Source organism: Montipora capricornis, chromosome 14, assembly GCF_036669925.1.
Source record: "Montipora capricornis isolate CH-2021 chromosome 14, ASM3666992v2, whole genome shotgun sequence".
NCBI classification, from domain to species: Eukaryota; Metazoa; Cnidaria; class Anthozoa; order Scleractinia; family Acroporidae; genus Montipora; species Montipora capricornis.
In genome coordinates this window covers 43104200-43124199 of record NC_090896.1, presented here as the reverse complement: position 1 = coordinate 43124199, position 20000 = coordinate 43104200, and the positions used below count along the sequence as shown (strand labels likewise).

General features: G+C 40.7%; 1 protein-coding gene across 4 annotated transcripts in view; it reads right to left on the bottom strand.

Annotated features, from left to right (window-relative positions):
• Positions 1-20000, bottom strand: part of LOC138032903 (uromodulin-like) — a 36871-nt gene that overhangs the window by 7770 nt on the left and 9101 nt on the right. For 2 of the 4 annotated variants that reach the window (XM_068880615.1, XM_068880616.1), the window contains 6 exons: positions 19143-19191; positions 11603-11791; positions 10028-10380; positions 8867-9016; positions 7807-7929; positions 6511-6645 (listed from right to left, as the gene is read on the bottom strand). In XM_068880615.1, coding sequence (XP_068736716.1) covers positions 6511-6645; positions 7807-7929; positions 8867-9016; positions 10028-10380; positions 11603-11709 — 868 coding nt within the window. In that variant the 5' untranslated portion in view covers positions 11710-11791; positions 19143-19191. Of the gene's footprint in view, positions 1-6510; positions 6646-7806; positions 7930-8866; positions 9017-10027; positions 10381-11602; positions 11792-18300; positions 18360-19142; positions 19192-20000 lie in introns of those variants that run through there. The other 2 variants (XM_068880617.1, XM_068880618.1) reach the window with 2 other exon arrangements.

The following is a 20000-nucleotide window of genomic DNA, read 5'->3' as shown; positions in this document are numbered from 1 at the left end:
TCTTTCAGCATCTCGTAAAATGTAATTTTAAGTGCTGCATCATGACGTACAAGGTACTTTCATTGGGCCAGTTTACTGCACCCTGTAAGTACGTGTGCTTGGGTTTCTGGAACTTTGCTACACATCCGACACAGGACGTTCTGTCCCGTCTCATGCCTTGTTTTGCTCTTATGGTGGGTCTTCGTTGGTAACATTTGGTGATACAGCTCATTCACCCCAGCAATGATACGTGTGGGCGCTGCTTTCCAATCAGTCATCCAAGCAAAGCACTCTTCATCAATCTCTTCGTCGTCCTATCTCTGGGTCAGCAGCCTTCCCTGCCGTTGTTTTCCTCTCACCTCTTCTAAGCTTAATTGGAACATCTGTGTTCGTCGCTATATCTGTGATGACTGGTTGCGGGTACACAAGGTGTAAACTTCACCTTAGCTCCAGTGCATACTTCTTGGCATCTTTAATAATCTTTTACCAGCGACCGTCGTCCTGTCTTTTCACCTTTTTCCTCGAATCTTCGCATTACTTCCATGGCGTGATCTTCGTTGATGTATAATCTCACGGCAGCCTTAATCTTCTCCTGCTTGTACTCTCGCTTTATACTCTTGAGTCCCCGTCCTCCTAGCTTCTTTGGTAGTTACATCATAGCTGTTGATCCTAGGGGGTTCTTACTTCCATTCTCCGAAATCACCTTTCTTAATTCACTGTCTAGCTATTGTAATGCCATAATCGGCCAACACTGGGTTGTCATTAAGTAGGTAAGCACGGGCATTGCAAACTGGTTTGTTGCAACCATCTTGTTGTAATCAGATAGTGAGTGTAGTGTAGGTCACGTGATGGACATACGGGATATTAGGAGAGCGGGAGAATGTTATTAGGAAGGTCTTGAGCTTAAATGAGTCTTAAATGCGGTTGTGAGTTATCGTTAAGCACAGAATACAACATTGGCGACGAGGACGGGATTGTCCTTAGTGTAAGAACGGAATGGCGACACCAAGTTACGAGTTTGGAGGACTTTTGCCCTTCGATTGCAAAGGTGCTATTACATCGGTAGCGTCTCGTTGGAAAAAATGGAAAAAAGCGTTCGAGTATTATATCCTCGCAAAAGGAATTACAAACAGTAACCGAAAAAAAGGTTTGCTTTTACATTGTGCCGGAATCGAAGTACAGGAATTGTTCGAAACCTTGCAAGATCCAGGAGCGGCAGAGGGAGAAAATGATCGCCCTGACGAATGTCAGATAGCACTGCGAACTCTTGACGCCCATTTCAGCACGCAATTAAATGAGCCCTACGAAAGGCACATTTTCCGAAGCCTCAAACAAGAAGAAGGAGAAACGGTGGATCAGTTTATTACTCGATTACGAAAGCAAGCAGAAAACTGCAATTGGGAAAATGCTGATGAGCCGATTCGTGATCAAGTCATTGATAAGTGCCGATCGTCAGAATTACGGCGAAAACTGTTGATAAAGGGAACCGATTTAACACTAGCGAAACTCCAAGAAATTGCTCGTTCATTTGAGGCCGTAGATATTCAGTTGAAAGCGATGTGTGGCGAGGAACAACAAGTAAATCGCGTCTATCATAAGGAAACCGCTGACCAATACAGGAGTCGTGGAGGGAAAGGCAGGTGTTACCGGTGTGACAGAGAAGGTCATTTCAGTCGTGATAGATGTTGCCCAGCGAGAAACGCGGAGTGTCAGAAGTGCCATAAAATAGGGCACTTTGCCGCAGTTTGTCAAACCAAAAATGTATCAAGCCAGGAAAACTTCTCATCCCAGGGTGTGCGAAAAAAGGGGAAGTTTGGTGTGAACTCAATTTGCGAAAGCACGTCCGGAGCTAACAGTGACAACGATGAGTATGAATTCACTGTAGACAGTGGAAACATAGGTGGGATGGTAACTGTTCAACTTGGAGGTGTATCCGTGGAAGTGCTTATCGATTCTGGTGCGAGCACTAACGTAATTGATAAAAGGACATGGGAAGAGCTGAAATCCCAGAAAATCAAATGTAAATCCCAGAAATGCGATCGGAAATTGTATGCTTATGGGTGTTGTGAGCCTCTGAAAGTTATCGGTTGTTTTGAGACAACAGTAGTCCTGTGCAAAAGTGCCTGTGAAGCTGAATTTGTAGTGATTGAAGGGAAAGGACAGCCTTTGTTGGCCCGAAAGACAGCAACTGAGCTCGGGGTTCTCCGAATAGGAACTCCCATAAACATGATAAGCAGCGACATTGTGGAAGAATTTAAAGAATGTTTTCAAGGTGTGGGGAAGCTAAAAGGGTACCAGTTAAAGTTGCACGTTAAAGATGATGCCACTCCTGTGGTACAGCCCCTGCGCAGGCCACCATTCAGTCTAAGAGACAAGATTGAGAAGAAATTGGATCAGCTGGAAAGCATGGATATCATTGAGAAAGTTAACAGCCCGTCTTCATGGGTCAGTCCTGTCGTGGTTGTTCCAAAACCCAACGGGGAGGTGAGACTTTGCGTGGATATGAGGCAAGCGAACTGTGCAGTTGAGCGTGAAAGGTACCCTATCCCTACCATCGACGAAGTGCTTCAAGACATGAACCGCAGTAAAGTGTTCAGCAAGTTGGACTTAAGGTGGGGGTACCACCAAATTGCATTGTCAGAAGAGTCTCGTGAAATTACAACATTCATTACACACAGAGGCCTGTATAGGTATAAGAGACTAATGTTTGGAATATCATCAGCCCCAGAAAAGATATCAACAGGTCATCCAGAAGACGTTGCAAGACATTGAGGGAGTACATAACATCTCGGATGACATCATAGTGCACGGTGCGACTCAGGAACAACATGACGAGGGACTGCGAAAGGTGATGATGCGCTTACGTGAACGGGGCCTTACCCTTAACTTGGAGAAGTGCCAATTTTCCATGAATGAATTGACATTCATGGGCCATGTGCTTTCCAGCCGTGGGGTAGGAGTGGCGGCAGACAAGGTGAAAGCGGTGGTAGATGCAAGAGAACCCGAATCTGTTTCTGAAGTCAGGTCATTCCTCGGTCTGGTGAATTACAGTGGAAGATTTATTCCAGATCTCGCAACTCTCTCAGAACCGCTTCGAAGGTTGATGAAAAAGGGTGCTGAGTTTAAATGGGGACCCTCCCAAGCTGCAGCCTTTCAGAAGTTGAAAGAAGAGTTATCCCGAGCAGAAGTTCTAGGATACTATAACAAAGAAGCTGTGACACATGTTATTACTGATGCAAGCCCAGTGGGGTTGGGTGCTGTGCTTGCCCAGAAACAAGGAGGTGAATTCAGAGTGATTATGTATGCTAGTCGCAGTCTTACTGACGTTGAACGCAGATACAGCCAAACCGAGTGAGAGGCGCTAGCCATCGTATGGGCATGCGAGCGCTTTCATACTTACCTATATGGAACCAAGTTTCTCCTTATAACAGATCACAAGCCGTTGGAAGTTCTGTATTCCAAGAAGTCAAATCCCCCAGCGCGCATTGAACGTTGGGTATTGCGCATGCAAGAATTTGATTACACAGTCAAATGCAAGCCAGGCAGTGAAAACATAGCAGATGCCTTATCCAGATTGACTTGTCGGGACCACCAGCAAGGGGGGAGGATAGAGAACGTTGCGGAGGAGTATGTGCGATTCGTAGCCCAGACAGCGACTCCAAAAGCCATGACGACACGGGAGGTGGAAGAGCATTCACATCACGATAAGGAGCTCTCCGATGTCAGACAGTGCATCCATGTTGGTGACTGGAACAACAAAGAAACAGTTCAGTATTTTCCAGTAAGAGGAGAACTGTGTACCAAGGGCAAAGTAGTTCTGCGGGAACCCGCATCGTTATCCCCCGTAGTTTAAGACAGCGGATACTGTCTATTGCACACGAGGGTCACGTGGGGATAGTTGCCACGAAATTAAGGCTGCGAACAAAAGTTTGGTGGCCTGAGATAGACAAAGATGCAGAACGCTATGTGCGGTCCTGCCATGGATGTCAATTAGTCGGACAACCTACGTCACCAGAACCTTTGATGCCCACTGAACCACCGCAAGGCAAATGGCAGGACTTGTCTTTAGACCTTTTGGGACCGATGCCACATGGGGAGTACCTGTTGGTCGTTGTTGACTATTACACCAGATACTATGAAGTAGAAATCTTGACATCAATCGTCGCGTCCCAGATCATCTTGCGTCTTGAGAGAATATTTGCTGTCCATGGTCTACCTGTGAGCATAACGAGTGATAACGGACCGCAGTTCCGATCCGAAGAATTTGAGAAGTACCTTGTGGATAATGGCATTCTACACCGTAAGGTTACTCCATTATGGGCCTAAGCCAATGGCGAGGTAGAGCGACAAAACCGGAGTTTGCTCAAGAGCATGAGGATCGCACAAGCGGAAGGTAAAGATTGGAGGATAAAGCTCGTTCACTACCTCGCAACACAGTGTTACCGGAGTCTGCCCGGCAGAGTCATTGTTTGGCCGAAGAATACGCACAAAGCTGCCAGAGTTATGCGAGAGAGCAATAAATGATGAGGAACTACGAGACTGTGACTGGGAAAAGAAGACTAAGGCGAAGATTTATGCAGACACAAGTAGAGGCGCTCAACCTTGCGATCTCCAAGTGGGAGACCAGGTGTTTCTAAAGCAGAAAAAGTCGAACAAGCTGTCAACCAATTTTTAGCCTGAGCCTTATGAAATCGTACAGAGAAAGGGTAATAGTGTGGTGATTCAGTCCCCGCAAAAGAGTCAGAAAGGTCAATACCATAGGAACGTGACAGAAGTCAAGAAATTTAACACAAGAGAAGAGCAACCTGATAAAAGTAGTGATCATGAAGAAGAGCCACCGGTGGATCATCATGACATGGAAAGAAGACTGCAACGAGACAGACACCCTCCGGATCGCTACGGGGAATGGGATCAACAGTGAGCAGTGATTATTATCTGCTCTTTAAGATTGAACAACGTTGTTGTTGCAAAGAAAAAAAAAAAACTAGTATAATATGTCTTGAACCTCAAGGACAATGTTTTTTTTGGGTTGAGACTGACTGCGACTGATTGATTCGAACTCAGCGTTTGGATTGTGTTTGACCACTAAGGAACATGCTTTATATTCTGTAAAGAAAAGGAGGGATGTAGTGTAGGTCACGTGATGGACATACGGGATATTAGGAGAGCGGGAGAATGTTATTAGGAAGGTCTTGAGCTTAAATGAGTCTTAAATGCGGTTGTGAGTTATCGTTAAGCACAGAATACAGCAGTGGGCTAGACCAAATCAATGATAATCTTTGTATATATGCCTTACCAACAATCTCTAACACTAAGGTATCATCCTGCTTGATGTTCTCCATGATTCTAAGGAAATTGTAATGTGATCCCTGCTTGAGGCTATCTACAGATTTCTTGTCTCCTACGCACATACTTTCTGTGTCCCATTTTACGTTACCCTTCTTCACATGTACCACTCGACTTTCGTTCCAATGCAATCCAACATCCTTCATGCAAGACTTTACTTTCTTTGCCACTCTTCTCATTTTCTCTTCCGATGCAGCATAAAACGTGAGATCATCAATGTAAAGCAAGTGTGTGATCTTCTGCCCAATTGGCGTAGAGATTCTGTAGCCTTCCGTCGCACTCAGCATACATGATATCGAGTTAATACAGAGAGTGAACAGTATTGCGCAGAGTGCGTCTCTCTGGGGAAGACCTCTTTTGAACATAATCACTTCTGATGTTTCATAGCCTTGCTCGGTTCTTGCGAAGATCCCAGTATTTTTTTGGATCGTCTAGCAAAGCCAGAGTGGGAATTTGTGTAGTGAGAACTTTTCTATCAGCCATCGGTGATATACACTGTCGTAAGCTTTTCTTACATATACCCATGCCATGCTTACATTCCTCTTTCCACGCTTGCTGTCTTGGCACACCATCTGATCAATTAATAAGTTGTCAACAGTGCCCGCGCATCCCTCTTTAGCGCCTCACTGGTCTCCTTGCATGCGCCCACATTTGTTAAGATGTTCATTAGTGGGTTTCAGTAGGCACGCAGTATACCATTTGTAAAGATTGTTCAAGCATGTTATGGGTCTATGGTTTTTTTTTTTGTTTCGTTAGCGTTATGTTTCTATTCCTGGGCCATCCGGACCCACGTCACAAGGAGGAAGACTACTGTAGCTCCAGCGGCAATTTTAGCAGACTCTGTTTACATCTGGAAAACGTGCAGTTCTGCTAACTGCTCATGGATTAGACTCCTGTCACACCATTGAGTTCTCCGCGTGTCGCAAGGAAATTGTACGTAGTTTTAATGAATATCTTTTATTAATATATCATTATCATTATCATAACTATTTTTATTCTTATTGGTTTCGAATAAGGAATACAGAATCAGAAAGGGATATGAGACCCTAATGACGGACATAAAAGAAAAAAGAGATGTGGGATACCAATTCTTCTACCCTCAATTTGATTATTGATCGGTTCCTTTGTTCACCTTTTTCAAATTAGCTGATACAATGACATTAATTGTTAAGTTGGAATACTTGCCGTCTGGAATGCAGTAGGTCTGACCGTCTCCTCGGTAACCCATCTTGCAAGTGCACTTATAGGACCCGAGAGTATTTAAGCAGAGAGCTTTTCCATTAACACAGTTGTGAGCACCACTGGTACACTCGTCGAAGTCTTATGGGAATAAGAAGAGATATGAAATTAGAAAAATGTGACTGAACAACAAGCAGAACAGTTCCAAATATTTCAGACACAGAATGAAATGCTATGCGTTCGACCCTGTGAGCTTTCTTCATAAGTTCGACGCACGTAATACATACAGTTTGCTTTTTCCTTCAGGAGGTTTTGTTTTTAAGTAGTGGCTTCCACACAAAGACATCGATATTCATTCATCCAATGGCCACGAATGTGAGAAAGTAAGTGTCTGAACGCAAGATGACAGCACAAACTGGTCGTGGAGCAAATGATTGCTGGTTATGTTAAGTTTTACAGCGAGAAATTAAAGCTGCAATGTATGTGTGCTCTTGACCTAAAATAGTTAGCGATGCAGAACATTTGAAATTAGGTGCGCTTTCAGCCAAATATAGGATCACAAATCCTAAAAATACATTACGGCAATCCGAATCTAGATCAGATCTAGATCATTAATTCGAATTCTTATAATTTATTTCGATACTGGGGTCATTTTAAGTCAAGTCTCGAGAAACCAAAGCAATTACGGGAGACGAAGAGACAGCCAAATGAACTAATCACCAATGGCAGAGGGATTTCAGTTGAATAAAGAAATATTATCACGCGCTTGCGCAATCTTGACGCTTAGTGATTGGCATAAAAAAAGTTGCACTACAGTTTTTTTCTTCTCTTTTTTAAACTAGTGACAAGCAAAGCATATAATATCAGTTACAAATGATTCGTAACATTTTTACTTGTAAACAGCTGCGGGGTGAGTTGCTTGGAGACTAAGCCCCCCTTACCCCCCCCCCCCCCCCCCCCTCCCCCTTCCATCTCTGTTCACTTCCGTTTCTTTTTATGAATGCTCAATGAGACAAAAAGAACAGCCAGAATCGGAGCTCTGTATCTCTCGCCATCTCTCGCCACCTGCAGCTGCCACAAGATCACAGACTCTGGGAACGAGATTGTATTTCCTTGCTGGTCATTAAGAAGCCAGTAGGCATATGTTTATGAGACCCGAATTGTAAACAAAGAATTGGCTATTATGATTAGTTTATCAAACTGTACGCGTTTTTTGTGTTTGGTCAGATTAATTTCTTAAAATTGATGATCCAAGCAAAGGCAAAACTGAAGCAATCACGCACTACAACAAACCACCTTTACCTTGGCAGCTCAAACCATTTCCAGTAAAACCAGTTTTACAGGTGCAATGAAATGATGCCAATGTATTTTGGCAGATGGCATTAGCATCACAGACTGGGACTGAAGCGTTGCATTCGTCTGCGTCTGAAAAAGATTCCGAAAACAAAGAATGTAGATACGATTCAAGAAGTTGTGTGAATTAGAAAGTTAAGCGTACGTCCCGCCTTCCTACCCATGGGTATTGTATCTGTTTCCTCGAAATGAAAGAGATCATTTATGAAAACAAAAAGGAGGAAGGAGAAATACCTTTTCATCACCCTTATTATCATCATCGTCATCGTCATTGTCATCGCCATCTTTATCGTCGTCGTCGAGGTCGTCATCATGCTCATCACCATCACAAGGTTTTTCTACCCAGCATTTTTCTTTCCCTCGACATTTCAACAATTCATGTTCATCTTTTGTTGATTGATTTTGTTTTCATTTTCTCAAAATACTAAGAAAGGCATTTTTTAGTTCAGTCGTGAGAGCACACTCGCCTCCCTGCTCGAGTTCGTTCCACTCCATGGTAAGACTCGGCGTTTCTACTCTGCTCTAGGAAGCTCTTTTCCGGGAACTCCAATCTTTCTTTTCTTCGTATCAAAACCACCGACATGTTATCATGTTAATTTTCTATAATTTGATGTCATTGTTTGTAGTCTTTCCAAATAGTAGAACACTTGTGTTTGGTCCTATATGATTGATAGTTAAATGAAATAATAATTGTTGTTTTTGTAATTGTTGTTGTAATTTGTTTACCCAAGGAACACCTTAAGGGAGCTCAGGGGCTCGTTCAACATGTTCACCGTGCATTCCGGATCGAACTGTAATTAGGCAGTGTTTGTTTTTCTGGAGAAAACATCTCAGAGCAGGGAGCGAACCAAAAACAAACTCAACCCACATATGACGCCAGGACCGGGAATCGAACTCTGGCCACATTGGTGTCACTGCTCCTTGCATTACGTTAAAATATCCTGAAAACGGCATAGAAATAAAAAGTGCCTTTGTGCAAGGCGCCCCTTAGGTGTCTCAAGCAACCCACCTCCAGTCAGCATGTCACAAGGAACCAACACAACTTGGCCTGGTTTAACTGAATCAAGCCAGTACCTGCCACTGACCACGCTGTCTCCTTCACTCGCTTTGATCTCGGAGCAATATTCGGCAGGTATCTCTTGGATGGAGCCCAGGGGAACTGTAAAGTTGCAAACAATGGTTCAAATTCAAGTAAGTTGCAAGTTGCAAGTTGCAACCTGAAATAAGTTGGGGCTGCAGTGGGAACTCTTTCATCAAATTAATTATATACAATGTGTAATTGCCTTTTATCGTGGAAGTTCAGTTTGATATCATCAATCTAGTTCAGGTACTCGACTTTAACAACCTGTAAGAAAAACTAGAAATATACGTATTTACCCACACGTCATAATGAAATATGTAGCACGATGGGTCCCTTTCAGTACTTGCTAGCTATTTTCAACGTTACGATAAAAGTAATTGGTAGAGTCAGCGTTCTCTTTAAGGCCTGGAAAATTGCTGAAAAATGGAGGGAGCATCCGGTTGACTGTTCACAAAGCGAAGGAACTTCGACCACAAATCTAGCGAGTGGCCAGAGCGAAATACCCTTAGACTCCCGTGATCTAAAAGTTCGCTTCCCTAACTACTTCCAAATAGATTTCTTCGTTGGCTGGTCATGAGAATTTGGTGTTATATTAGGATTATGTCTTCAAATTAAGATGACGATAATCTTTATTCTAAATACTTGTCTACCTGACAGTATATTGAAACTGAGAGGCGAATTTATATACTGATCAATCCTGGTATAGTCAAAGATTAAGAATGGCATCATCAAGACCCAGTGCTCTTTAGACCGCACCATGCTGCCTTCGTATGATATAATTCTCCGTTTTACAGCCTTCGTTCATTACCTCTTTAAGTGGAGCGATAAAGAACCCACGGAGCATTCGCAAAGAGTGCGGAATATCGATGGTTTTCGAAGTGACGCCATCAAATTGTAAAATCAAAATTGTAAGCTGTTTTGAATTTTTATCTAAAGATGATGGCTAAAGATGATCTTGAAATCACGACGTCTTTCGTTTCGAAAATACAACATTTTGACATCCTCTCTTACAGAGGGCATGATTGGCCGAATTGGCAGCCCCACTTGGCTCATTTTACGACAACTATTTAAGAACCAAGGTAACGATACCTCTTTCACTAGCTCTTGTCACGTATATCCGATCTGAGTGTTGAACATAATCATTTGGTCTCGCCTCCTTTGTGCGATTGTTTAACTCGCACAAATGTAGACTCATGACGTAATTGATGCTTTGACATCGGATGTCGGCGTTACATAACTGTCCGCAGGTCAGCATATTGGCAGCAGTGCTTTTCTGAAACACATGGCCTCTTAACATCATACCATATGTGGAGTGTACACTTTGGCACTGCTGTGCGTCTGCGCGACACACACTACACACCAGATACATCACTGCTGTGTTGTAAAAGTGCAGGATCTTGGTCATTTTTATAGTAGCGAGCGAGTCAGAAGACCACAGGAAACTGGTAAAAAATGGTAAAGAAATAGGTATTAAATTAGATCCAACTTACTTTAAATCAGTTTCAACAATTGCAAGACTATTTCTTATTCCAGGGATTGACTACACAATACTACTTATGCACGTAACGGCAACGTTTTGGTACTATAGAAAACGCCAATTATTGCTAACAAGAAGTACTCATTTAAAGAGACGAAGTAGATCACCATAGAAACAGGAAAGCCATCTAAAAACGCAATATATTTTGTCTTTACAGTGCAACGCTTTTCCCGTGACCACCCGACAAACTTTCACACTTGACAACTACGTGTAAATACGTCAACCCAACAACCCATGCAGCGTTCAACTTACAACTGTGTGAACTTTGCAAGGAGGCGTGACTGTCAATCAAATTCACACAACCTGATTGGCAAACAATTTTGTAAAAAACCTTTGTTAGGTGGCCACGGTAAGGCGTGTCCGACTATAAAATCCCATACCCTTATTTAATTTCCTGGAGATGATCGGCAGGTGGAGATGAAACTCTCCAAAGTAAGGGACGGTTCATTTTTTGTTTTTTTTTTTAATGGGATGAGGGGGATTGGGCTGGTGGGATTTGGGGAAGAGTCATTTGGAAATTGTCTCCTCCTCCCTCAGCCACCCTATTTTTCTTGCACATGCCCACCCCCCTCCCCTCCTCCCTCATCAGGCAAAGTGTTACACTTTGTATATTAGACATTGTTTAACATAGCGCAGTTTTCAATTGAGTGTCGTAAAACCAAAACCAAAGTAACTACTTTGGCCAATCAAAAAGGTCGGAGACAATCCAGTAAACCAAACAAAACTCGAAGTAATTACACGTAGCCGACACAAAGCGCGGGAAAATGTGCACACGCGAGCCACAATTGGTTTTGGTTTCACTTCTGATTGGTTGAAAAAATGGCGCGAGAACTTTGAACCAATCACTGAGTGAAGTAATCATAAACCAAAGCAATTTACTAATTACTTTCGACACTCAATTGAAAACCAGTCTATCAAATAATACAGTGGAATTATAATATTCCTATATTGACTTCATTTTAACTGTTGCATCTGACGTCGCATCATTACAATTTCGTTATGATTATAAGGCATTCTTGAAAAGTACTTGCCCTAGAGGGAATGTTTGCAAAATGTACATAAAGCTGTTTTTTTGGCAATCTAATTTCAACTTAAAAGAAATTTAAAAAAAGTCAATTTCAGCTCGCCTATTTATTGCTCGTCCTGAACGTGTTGCAACTGGTCGCTCATCTACGTCTTCCTTCTGATTCGTCTTCTCCCTCAGAGTCACTAGCATCACTATCACACTCATCATTTACGCTATCATGGTCACTTTCATTTGCTTTACTGCTTTCACTCCTGTTGTCATCATGATCATGTTCACTCACTGCGGTCTGCTGCAAGCAATGTCTCACTGTTACCCTTATTTTTTCACCCTTTCTACTTTTCAGATGCTCCTTTATTCTATGATGCGTTAAATATTTGTTTGATTCCGGCACACGGAGCTTTTTGAACATGCTCACGTCTTAGCATAGACACGCGACGTGTTTATCATATCTGCGTTGCTAATCCCCACCCAGAGAGCTTCCCCAATGTCTTCTCCCCACCCCCACCCCCCCACCCTTCCCTGACAATCCCTGAAACCTGCATTAGATGTAGCAATGCTTCTCTTCAGACGGGATGCTCGGGTCATCGCTCACCTCCTACAAGCAAATTACTTTACTAACGAGGCAAGGAGCAGGATGCTCACCAATCTTGAGCCGAATGTTAGGGACAGGGTGTACTGTATCCTCTGCCCTGACGAACATTGCACCCAAAGCATAGGTGAATGGAACAAGAAGAAGAAAAAGATGAGGAAGAGGAGGAAAACAGTAGCATCGAACAGGAAGAGAGCAGCAAAGAGGAAGAAGAGTATAACAGAAATGATCAGAAAGGAAGAAGACAACGAGGAAGAGGAAGAGTAAGGAGGCATTTTATCGGAGTGAACGTCCATTGATTTGTTCTCCGTTTTCTTCAGAACCTGAGTCAATAAATGATATTGTGCAAAGGGAAAATGATTTTATAAGCATGCAGTAGCATTCTGGAAGTTAATATTTCAAAAATATTGTACCTTATAGCAAGATTTTTTTTTTGTGATAGTTTCCGGTCACATTTCGACTTTAATATATCCAATTCACACCAAAGCTAAATTATATTTGTAAAGCTATTTTGTCAAACTTGGTTTACTTTTCCTGGAAGTTGCTTAACCTGCTGTTTGTTGACTTCAAATTTACAGCACAATGAAATTAGAAATCCATGCTCCCATTTAATCTTCTTCTGAGATGTTGTTGTTACCATTCTGTTAAACCTGTTGTAACAACAAAAGATGACTTGCTGGTGTGACGGTGGGGGATTAAGAGTATGACTGAATGCAATCCCAGTTCAGAAGGTGCTAAACCACAATTCATGAATATAATATATAGATTAAGCCAAGCCTAAAAGCAGAGCTCTCTGGTTATTTAATCTTATTGCCTGTAGGGTTATTAGTGAAAATAAAAGGGTTTCGAATTGTCCGTGTTTTGATGTTTCCGGTTGCCGCTTTAATAATTAAATCACTTTCTTTGCTTTCTTGCGTAGAAAAATTCATTGCCTAACTAGTGAATTCCATGGTAAATTTTACGCTAAAAACCGATATCGCATGAATCACAACGCAATGAATGCGATATCGGTTTTTCGAGGGAAATTCACTTTGGAATTCACCAGTTAGGCAACGAAGTTTTGTTGAACCGCACGTCAAATTTTAAAAGAAAACAAGCACACCCTCAGCGAGTGAATGGAAAAGGAAAAAAGCCAGTTCAGAGTCAACTGTCAATACTCAGCGAATAGGAATCACGCTAAAATTAGAAACCATGAAAAAACCTTTGTCCGTTAAAGTCACAAAAAGAGTTTTACTGATGTACTTTATTCCACATTATCTCTGAAAACGAGATCATTCACATTTTGATTTATTTCAGTGAAACACGCCATCTTGGCTTGAAACAAGAATCGGCAAAATATGGCAATGCAACCAAAAAAGAATTTCAAACAAGATCCGCTCCAACACTAAATTACCTTTAGGTGCTGTAAACAAACTTCTCAAAACACAAGCTAGTGAAATTTCCCCCTAATTTTACAAGAACTCATTGTGATTACTTATTTATAATATAAGGGCAAACGTTTCTTGTCACTGTCAAAGCACATCGAAAAGCAAATGAATGAAGGGGGTAGTTTCTAAAGAAACTGTGGTGCTGCGTCGGTGGGGAAGTAGTATACAAAAATTTGGTTTTATCAACGGAGTTGATAATGTAAATTGGTTACCGTACAGAGATTCTAAAAGCTGACGTTTCGAGCTCTGACGAAGTGCTAACGCTCGAAACGTCAGCTTTTAGAATCTCTGTACGGTGGCCCATTCACATTATCAACTCCGTTGATAAAACCAAATTTTTGTATACTACTTCCCCACCGACGCAGCACCACAGTCTCTTTAGAAACTACCCCCTTCATTCATTTGTTTTTCGATGTGCTTCGACAGTGACAAGAAAAGTTTGCCCTTATATTATAAACACGTAATCACAATGAGTTCTTGTAAAATCACTTCTTATAGATCCTTTTATGCCTTGTAATGAAGGAGCTGTTAAATGTCTACCTCGATTATGGAATCAAGCGAATTTTTTTTTCAAATGGTAAGACGGGGATACTCGGGAAACAATCTGAGTGTGGAGAAATTCGGGAAAAGTGTGAAAAATATCTGAGTTCGAATGCCCGACCATGCACTGAGCTACATGGCGGACTCATGCAAGCTCCGCCATGAAACCAGGTTCAGATGACAAAGTCCATCTATGCTGCTAGGATTCGAAGACTTTGACGTGTGGAAATTTGGCATATTTTGTAAGGGACTTGGAAAATTATTTGCTAGGCCCGTTACGCAGTTAAAAAGATAAAACTGACTTTTAAAATGTGTTGCTTAGGGAGGAAGTCCAATGAAATCAATGTTTCGGGCGACAAGTTTATTGTGATGTGGTAACTTTTTTTGTCTGTCAGTGGTTATTGTGTAAATAGGAGATCTTAATGTTTTGTCCCTTTTAAAACAAGCACACCCATGGACTATGAACTAATTGAGAGGAATAAAGAAGGGATTAAAACAAATGTAAAAAGAAGAGCGAATAGGAAGCGACAAGACAAAAAAAAAAAGGTTTATGTTCGTCGTTGTGTAATAAACTGGAAGGTATCTTCAACTCTGAATTTTATAATGCATCTAATTTCAAGCTTAGACTGAAGCACAGAAATTATGGGAACTGGTACGGGGCAAAACATCTGTTTATGGAAGAAAAAATATGACGGTGTTTTGACTGTTAAAAGACTTCATGCGGTATTTCTCCATTTCCACTGTCGATAAATTGTTCAGTTATTCTTCAAAGTTAAAGAAGCGGGGCTTTTAACGCTGACATTTTCAAAAACGACATTCTCGTCATCAACGCATATATGATAACTTTTAGCCTTGTTTGAATCATGACAAATATTTAATCACTGCTAGGAAACTTATTAATTTAAAAGGCAGGATTCTGACTTTTGTAGGCGTTCAAAACTTGATAGAATGCATTCTTCAGACTATGAGGAGCTTAACTTGGGTCAGGAATGTGGGTCCCCGCTGTTTAGGTAAAAAAAAATACCAAAATCTCAGTGGGAGTTGTAACAAGACTCACACCAAAAAGGCAGAGAAAGAGACAAACGGAGAGAGAGGTGTTAATCTCGACACATTTGTTGGGCCGACTTCATCATAAAGTTTTAATGACGACAAAAAACTCAAATTACTTTAAATTAATTTTGAGTGATGTGTCAAAATAGTCCAGAGGCACAGTAAATCAATCTGAAATATTTTCTAACACACGGTTTACAACGGCCAGCATCATGTAATTAAAACATGGAAAATTATTTCTTTATTCTCGATATTTCAAATTAATTTAAACACAGGCAAATTATATATATCTTAACTTTCAGGCTACCGAGATGCAACTTGTTTTGCCTGGCAAACACTTTTCTCAACAGCAACAATGAATTGGTTCTTTTCTGATTTTAAAGCAAACCGTCATGTTTTAAGTTTTATACTCATGGAACTCGATAACTGAGGAATAAAACTCAACAGCTATTTCACCTTCGAACATAATTCTCCGGTTAAACCTTAACACGTTAGTGATGTATTGGTGTATTTGTCAATTTAAACACAGGCAAATTATTTTGTCAGTTAACTTTCAGGCTACCGAGATGCAACTTGTTTTGCCAGGCATACACATTTCTCAACAGCAACGGTGAATTCGTTCTTTTCTGATTTTAAAGCAATCCATTTTTAAGTTTTATACTTATGGAACTCGATAACTGAGAAATAAAACTCAACAGCTATTACACCTTCGAACATCTGCTTCCCTAATTCTCCGGTTAAGCATGAAACGTTAGTGATGTATTGGTGTATTTGTTAATTTAAACACCGGCAAATTATTTCCTAACTTTCAGGCTACCGAGATATAACTTGTTTTGTTGGCATACACTTTTCTCAACAGCAACGGTGGATTGGTTCTTTTCTGATTTTAAAGCAATCCATTTTTAAGTTTTATACTTATGGAACTCGATAACTGAGGAAAAAAACTCAACAGCTATTACACCTTCGAACATCTGCTTCCCTAATTTTCCGGTTAAACATGAAACGTTAGTGATCGATGTATTGGTGTATTTGTTAATTTAAACACAGGCAAATTATTTCTTAACTGTCAGGCTACCGACGGAGATGCGACTTGTTTTGCCAGGCATACACTTTTCTCAACGGCAAAGGTGAATTGGTTCTTTTCTGATTTTAAAGCCATCCATTTTTAAGTTTTATACTTATGGAACTCGATAACTGAGAAATAAAACTCAACAACTATTACACCTTCGAACATCTGCTTCCCTAATTCTCCGGTTAAGCATGAAACGTTGGTGATGTATTGGTGTATTTGTTAATTTAAACACAGGCAAATTATTTTGTCAGTTAACTTTCAGGCTACCGAGATGCAACTTGTTTTGCCTGGCATACACTTTTCTCAACAGCAACGGTGAATTGGTTCTTTTCTGATTTTAAAGCAATCCATTTTTAAGTTTTATACTTATGGAATTCGATAACTGAGGAATAAAACTCAACAGCTATTACACCTTCGAACATCTGCTTCCCTAATTTTCCGGTTAAACATGAAAGGTAAGTGATCGATGTATTGGTGTATTTGTTAATTTAAACACAGGCAAATTATTTCTTAACTGTCAGGCTACCGACGGAGATGCAATTTGTTTTGCCTGGCATACACTGACTTTTCTCAACAGCAACGGTGAATTGGTTCTTTTCTGATTTTAAAGCCATCCATTTTTAAGTTTTATACTTATGGAACTCGATAACTGAGCAATAAAACTCAACAGCTATTACACCTTGGAACATCTGCTTCCCTAATTCTCCGGTTAAGCATGAAACGTTAGTGATGTATTGGTGTATTTGTTAATTTAAACACAGGCAAATTATTTCTTAACTTTCAGGCTACCGAAATATAACTTGTTTTGCTGGCATACACTTTTCTCAACAGCAACGGTGAATTGGTTCTTTTCTGATTTTAAAGCAGTCCATTTTTAAGTTTTATACTTATGGAACTCGATAACTGAGGAAAAAAACTCAACAGCTATTACACCTTCGAACATCTGCTTCCCTAAATCTCCGGTTAAGCATGAAACGTTAGTGATGTATTGGTGTATTTGTTAATTTAAACACAGGCAAATTATTTTGTCAGTTAACTTTCAGGCTACCGAGATGCAACTTGTTTTGCCTGGCATACACTTTTCTCAACAGCAACGGTGAATTGGTTCTTTTCTGATTTTAAAGCAATCCATTTTTAAGTTTTATACTTATGGAACTCGATAACTGAGGAATAAAACTCAACAGCTATTACACCTTCGAACATCTGCTTCCCTAATTTTCCGGTTAAACATGAAAGGTAAGTGATCGATGTATTGGTGTATTTGTTAATTTAAACACAGGCAAATTATTTCTTAACTGTCAGGCTACCGACGGAGATGCAATTTGTTTTGCCTGGCATACACTGACTTTTCTCAACAGCAACGGTGAATTGGTTCTTTTCTGATTTTAAAGCCATCCATTTTTAAGTTTTATACTTATGGAACTCGATAACTGAGCAATAAAACTCAACAGCTATTACACCTTGGAACATCTGCTTCCCTAATTCTCCGGTTAAGCATGAAACGTTAGTGATGTATTGGTGTATTTGTTAATTTAAACACAGGCAAATTATTTCTTAACTTTCAGGCTACCGAGATATAACTTGTTTTGCCTGGCATACACTTTTCTCAACAGCAACGGTGAATCGGTTCTTTTCTGATTTTATAGCAAACCATTTTTAAGTTTTATACTCATGGAACTCGATAACTGAGGAATAAAACTCAGCATCAGCTATAACACCTTCGAACATAATTCTCCAGTTAAACATAAAACGTTGGTGATGTATTGGTGTATTTGTTCATTTAAACACAGGCAAATTGTTTTCTCAGTTAACTTTCAGGCTACCGAGATGCAACTTGTTTTGCCTGGCATACACTTTTCTCAAAAGCAACGGTGAATTGGTTCTTTTCTGATTTTAAAGCAAACCATTTTTGAGTTGTATACTTATGGAACTCGATAACTGAGGAACTGGGAAATTTAGAATGCCCAATTGTAGCTGTGTAAAATTTCATTCCGGGCTAATTGATTTCCCAGCATGTCACAGGGAGGCACATTCAATATTAATCACAGACTTATCAATTTTCTAGCTGCTATCATGATATCCTGATATCATGAAATTGAACTTAACAGCAATTATTTTACCTCAACGTTTGAGCGTGAGCCTGTATACCGGGAAGGCTTCCAGCACCGAATTCCCCGACGTCAACATTGTTTACTGCCTCCATAACTCGTTTGAAAACATGAATACAGAAATCCATGACATTCAGACGAAGACTGCTTAATTAATCCCCCCACAGAGGCCAACCAAAGTTATTCCGTAAGCTTCGTCCACGTTTTTGCCAGAATTTCGGACGGCGAGTCTAATCTACAGGTCGCAAGTCACAGGTTGCAGGTCATTGTTTCACCAATACAGAAAGTATCATAAACATTCTTAGAAGTAAGGTTAGCTTTTAAGAATGTTTAGGATACTTTCTGTATTGGTAAAACAATGACTGCAACCTGTGACCTGCAACCTGCGATCTGCAGATTAGACCCGCCAAATTTCGGAACGTGATCACCATTTTCCCGCAAAAAATTACCGGCTTGAAGGCGACAAATCTTTCTTCGAAAGAGCTGGAAAAACTTTCCTTCGACAAATTGGCTAACATTTTACCCTGGATGCCAGAGGTCTTCTCGCTCACCAGCGGCGAGGAGCGTCGAAGTAGTGCTGGTCGGCGAGAGACGATGGCGACCTGTATCATTTTTCCCCGGGTGAGAGAGTTAATCCATAAATCCTATAGAACAAAAAATGGTTGCGTGTCCCTGCAATGTTTTTAGCCTTTGTTGATGGATATCTACACCGTCAGGAGACGTCCAGCCGAGAATTCCTGAGTCGGCTTAAGCTCCTCATGTATGAAGTCAGTGTCAGCTACGCTTTTTGGATCAGAAAAAGCAATTTGACTGAAACTTCATAATAAGTTAAACAGTAAATTTTAGCCCCTTACCTTGATTATCTCTTATGCAGCGTTGTTCTTCTCTTCTGAGTCGAAAACTCTACCAACAAAAATTGTTAATTTGGACAAGTTAGATGCTTTCTTGTCTGACACCTACCCTGTTTTCTTTCAGGGAAACATAAGAAGAAACTAACCGACAACGTCCATCCCAGAACAGTGGACAAGAACTAAGGGAAGTTAAAAATTAATTCACTCTACTGTGTCCGTTATCATAAAGTGCAGCAAAAACGGTCTCAGAAAATGTTACTAGGCCCGATATCGTGGCGATCTTATCGCTGTGTAGATACTTTTTTTTTTCTTTCTGTAATTTTAAGGTCAATAATTAATGCTGAAAGCATGCTTTGGAACAACATTTTTGTGGCCGTCACTGCTATCTTCTCTTATAGGATACTTTCAATCCTTGTAACGAACGACAAGGAGATGTGAATAGAAGTTAATCCCGGTTAATTAATTAAGAAAATCACTGACGAGAAGTATTTTTTCGAACGGTTAGACTGGGACGCTCGGGAAACAATGTTAGTGCGGAAATAATGCGGAAAAGTGTGGAAACTATGGCAAATATTGCCTACATGGACTAACTAGTGCCAGCTATGCCATTAAACTATATTAAGATGATTGTATTTTGTCCGGCTATACTGCATACGCAAGGACTTGAATTTTCAAAATTGAGCACTTCTTTTGTCGCAAGCGAATTGCAAGTAATCGATTAGGCCTGTTACCCAGTGAAACAGAAAGGCCGATGTTCAAATCCAACTTTTCGGCGGCAAAGTTATCGTCCTGGCCCCAGTTGTTAAAACGATGGATAGCGCTATACGCCGGATAAATCACTATCCACTGGATAACGCAATC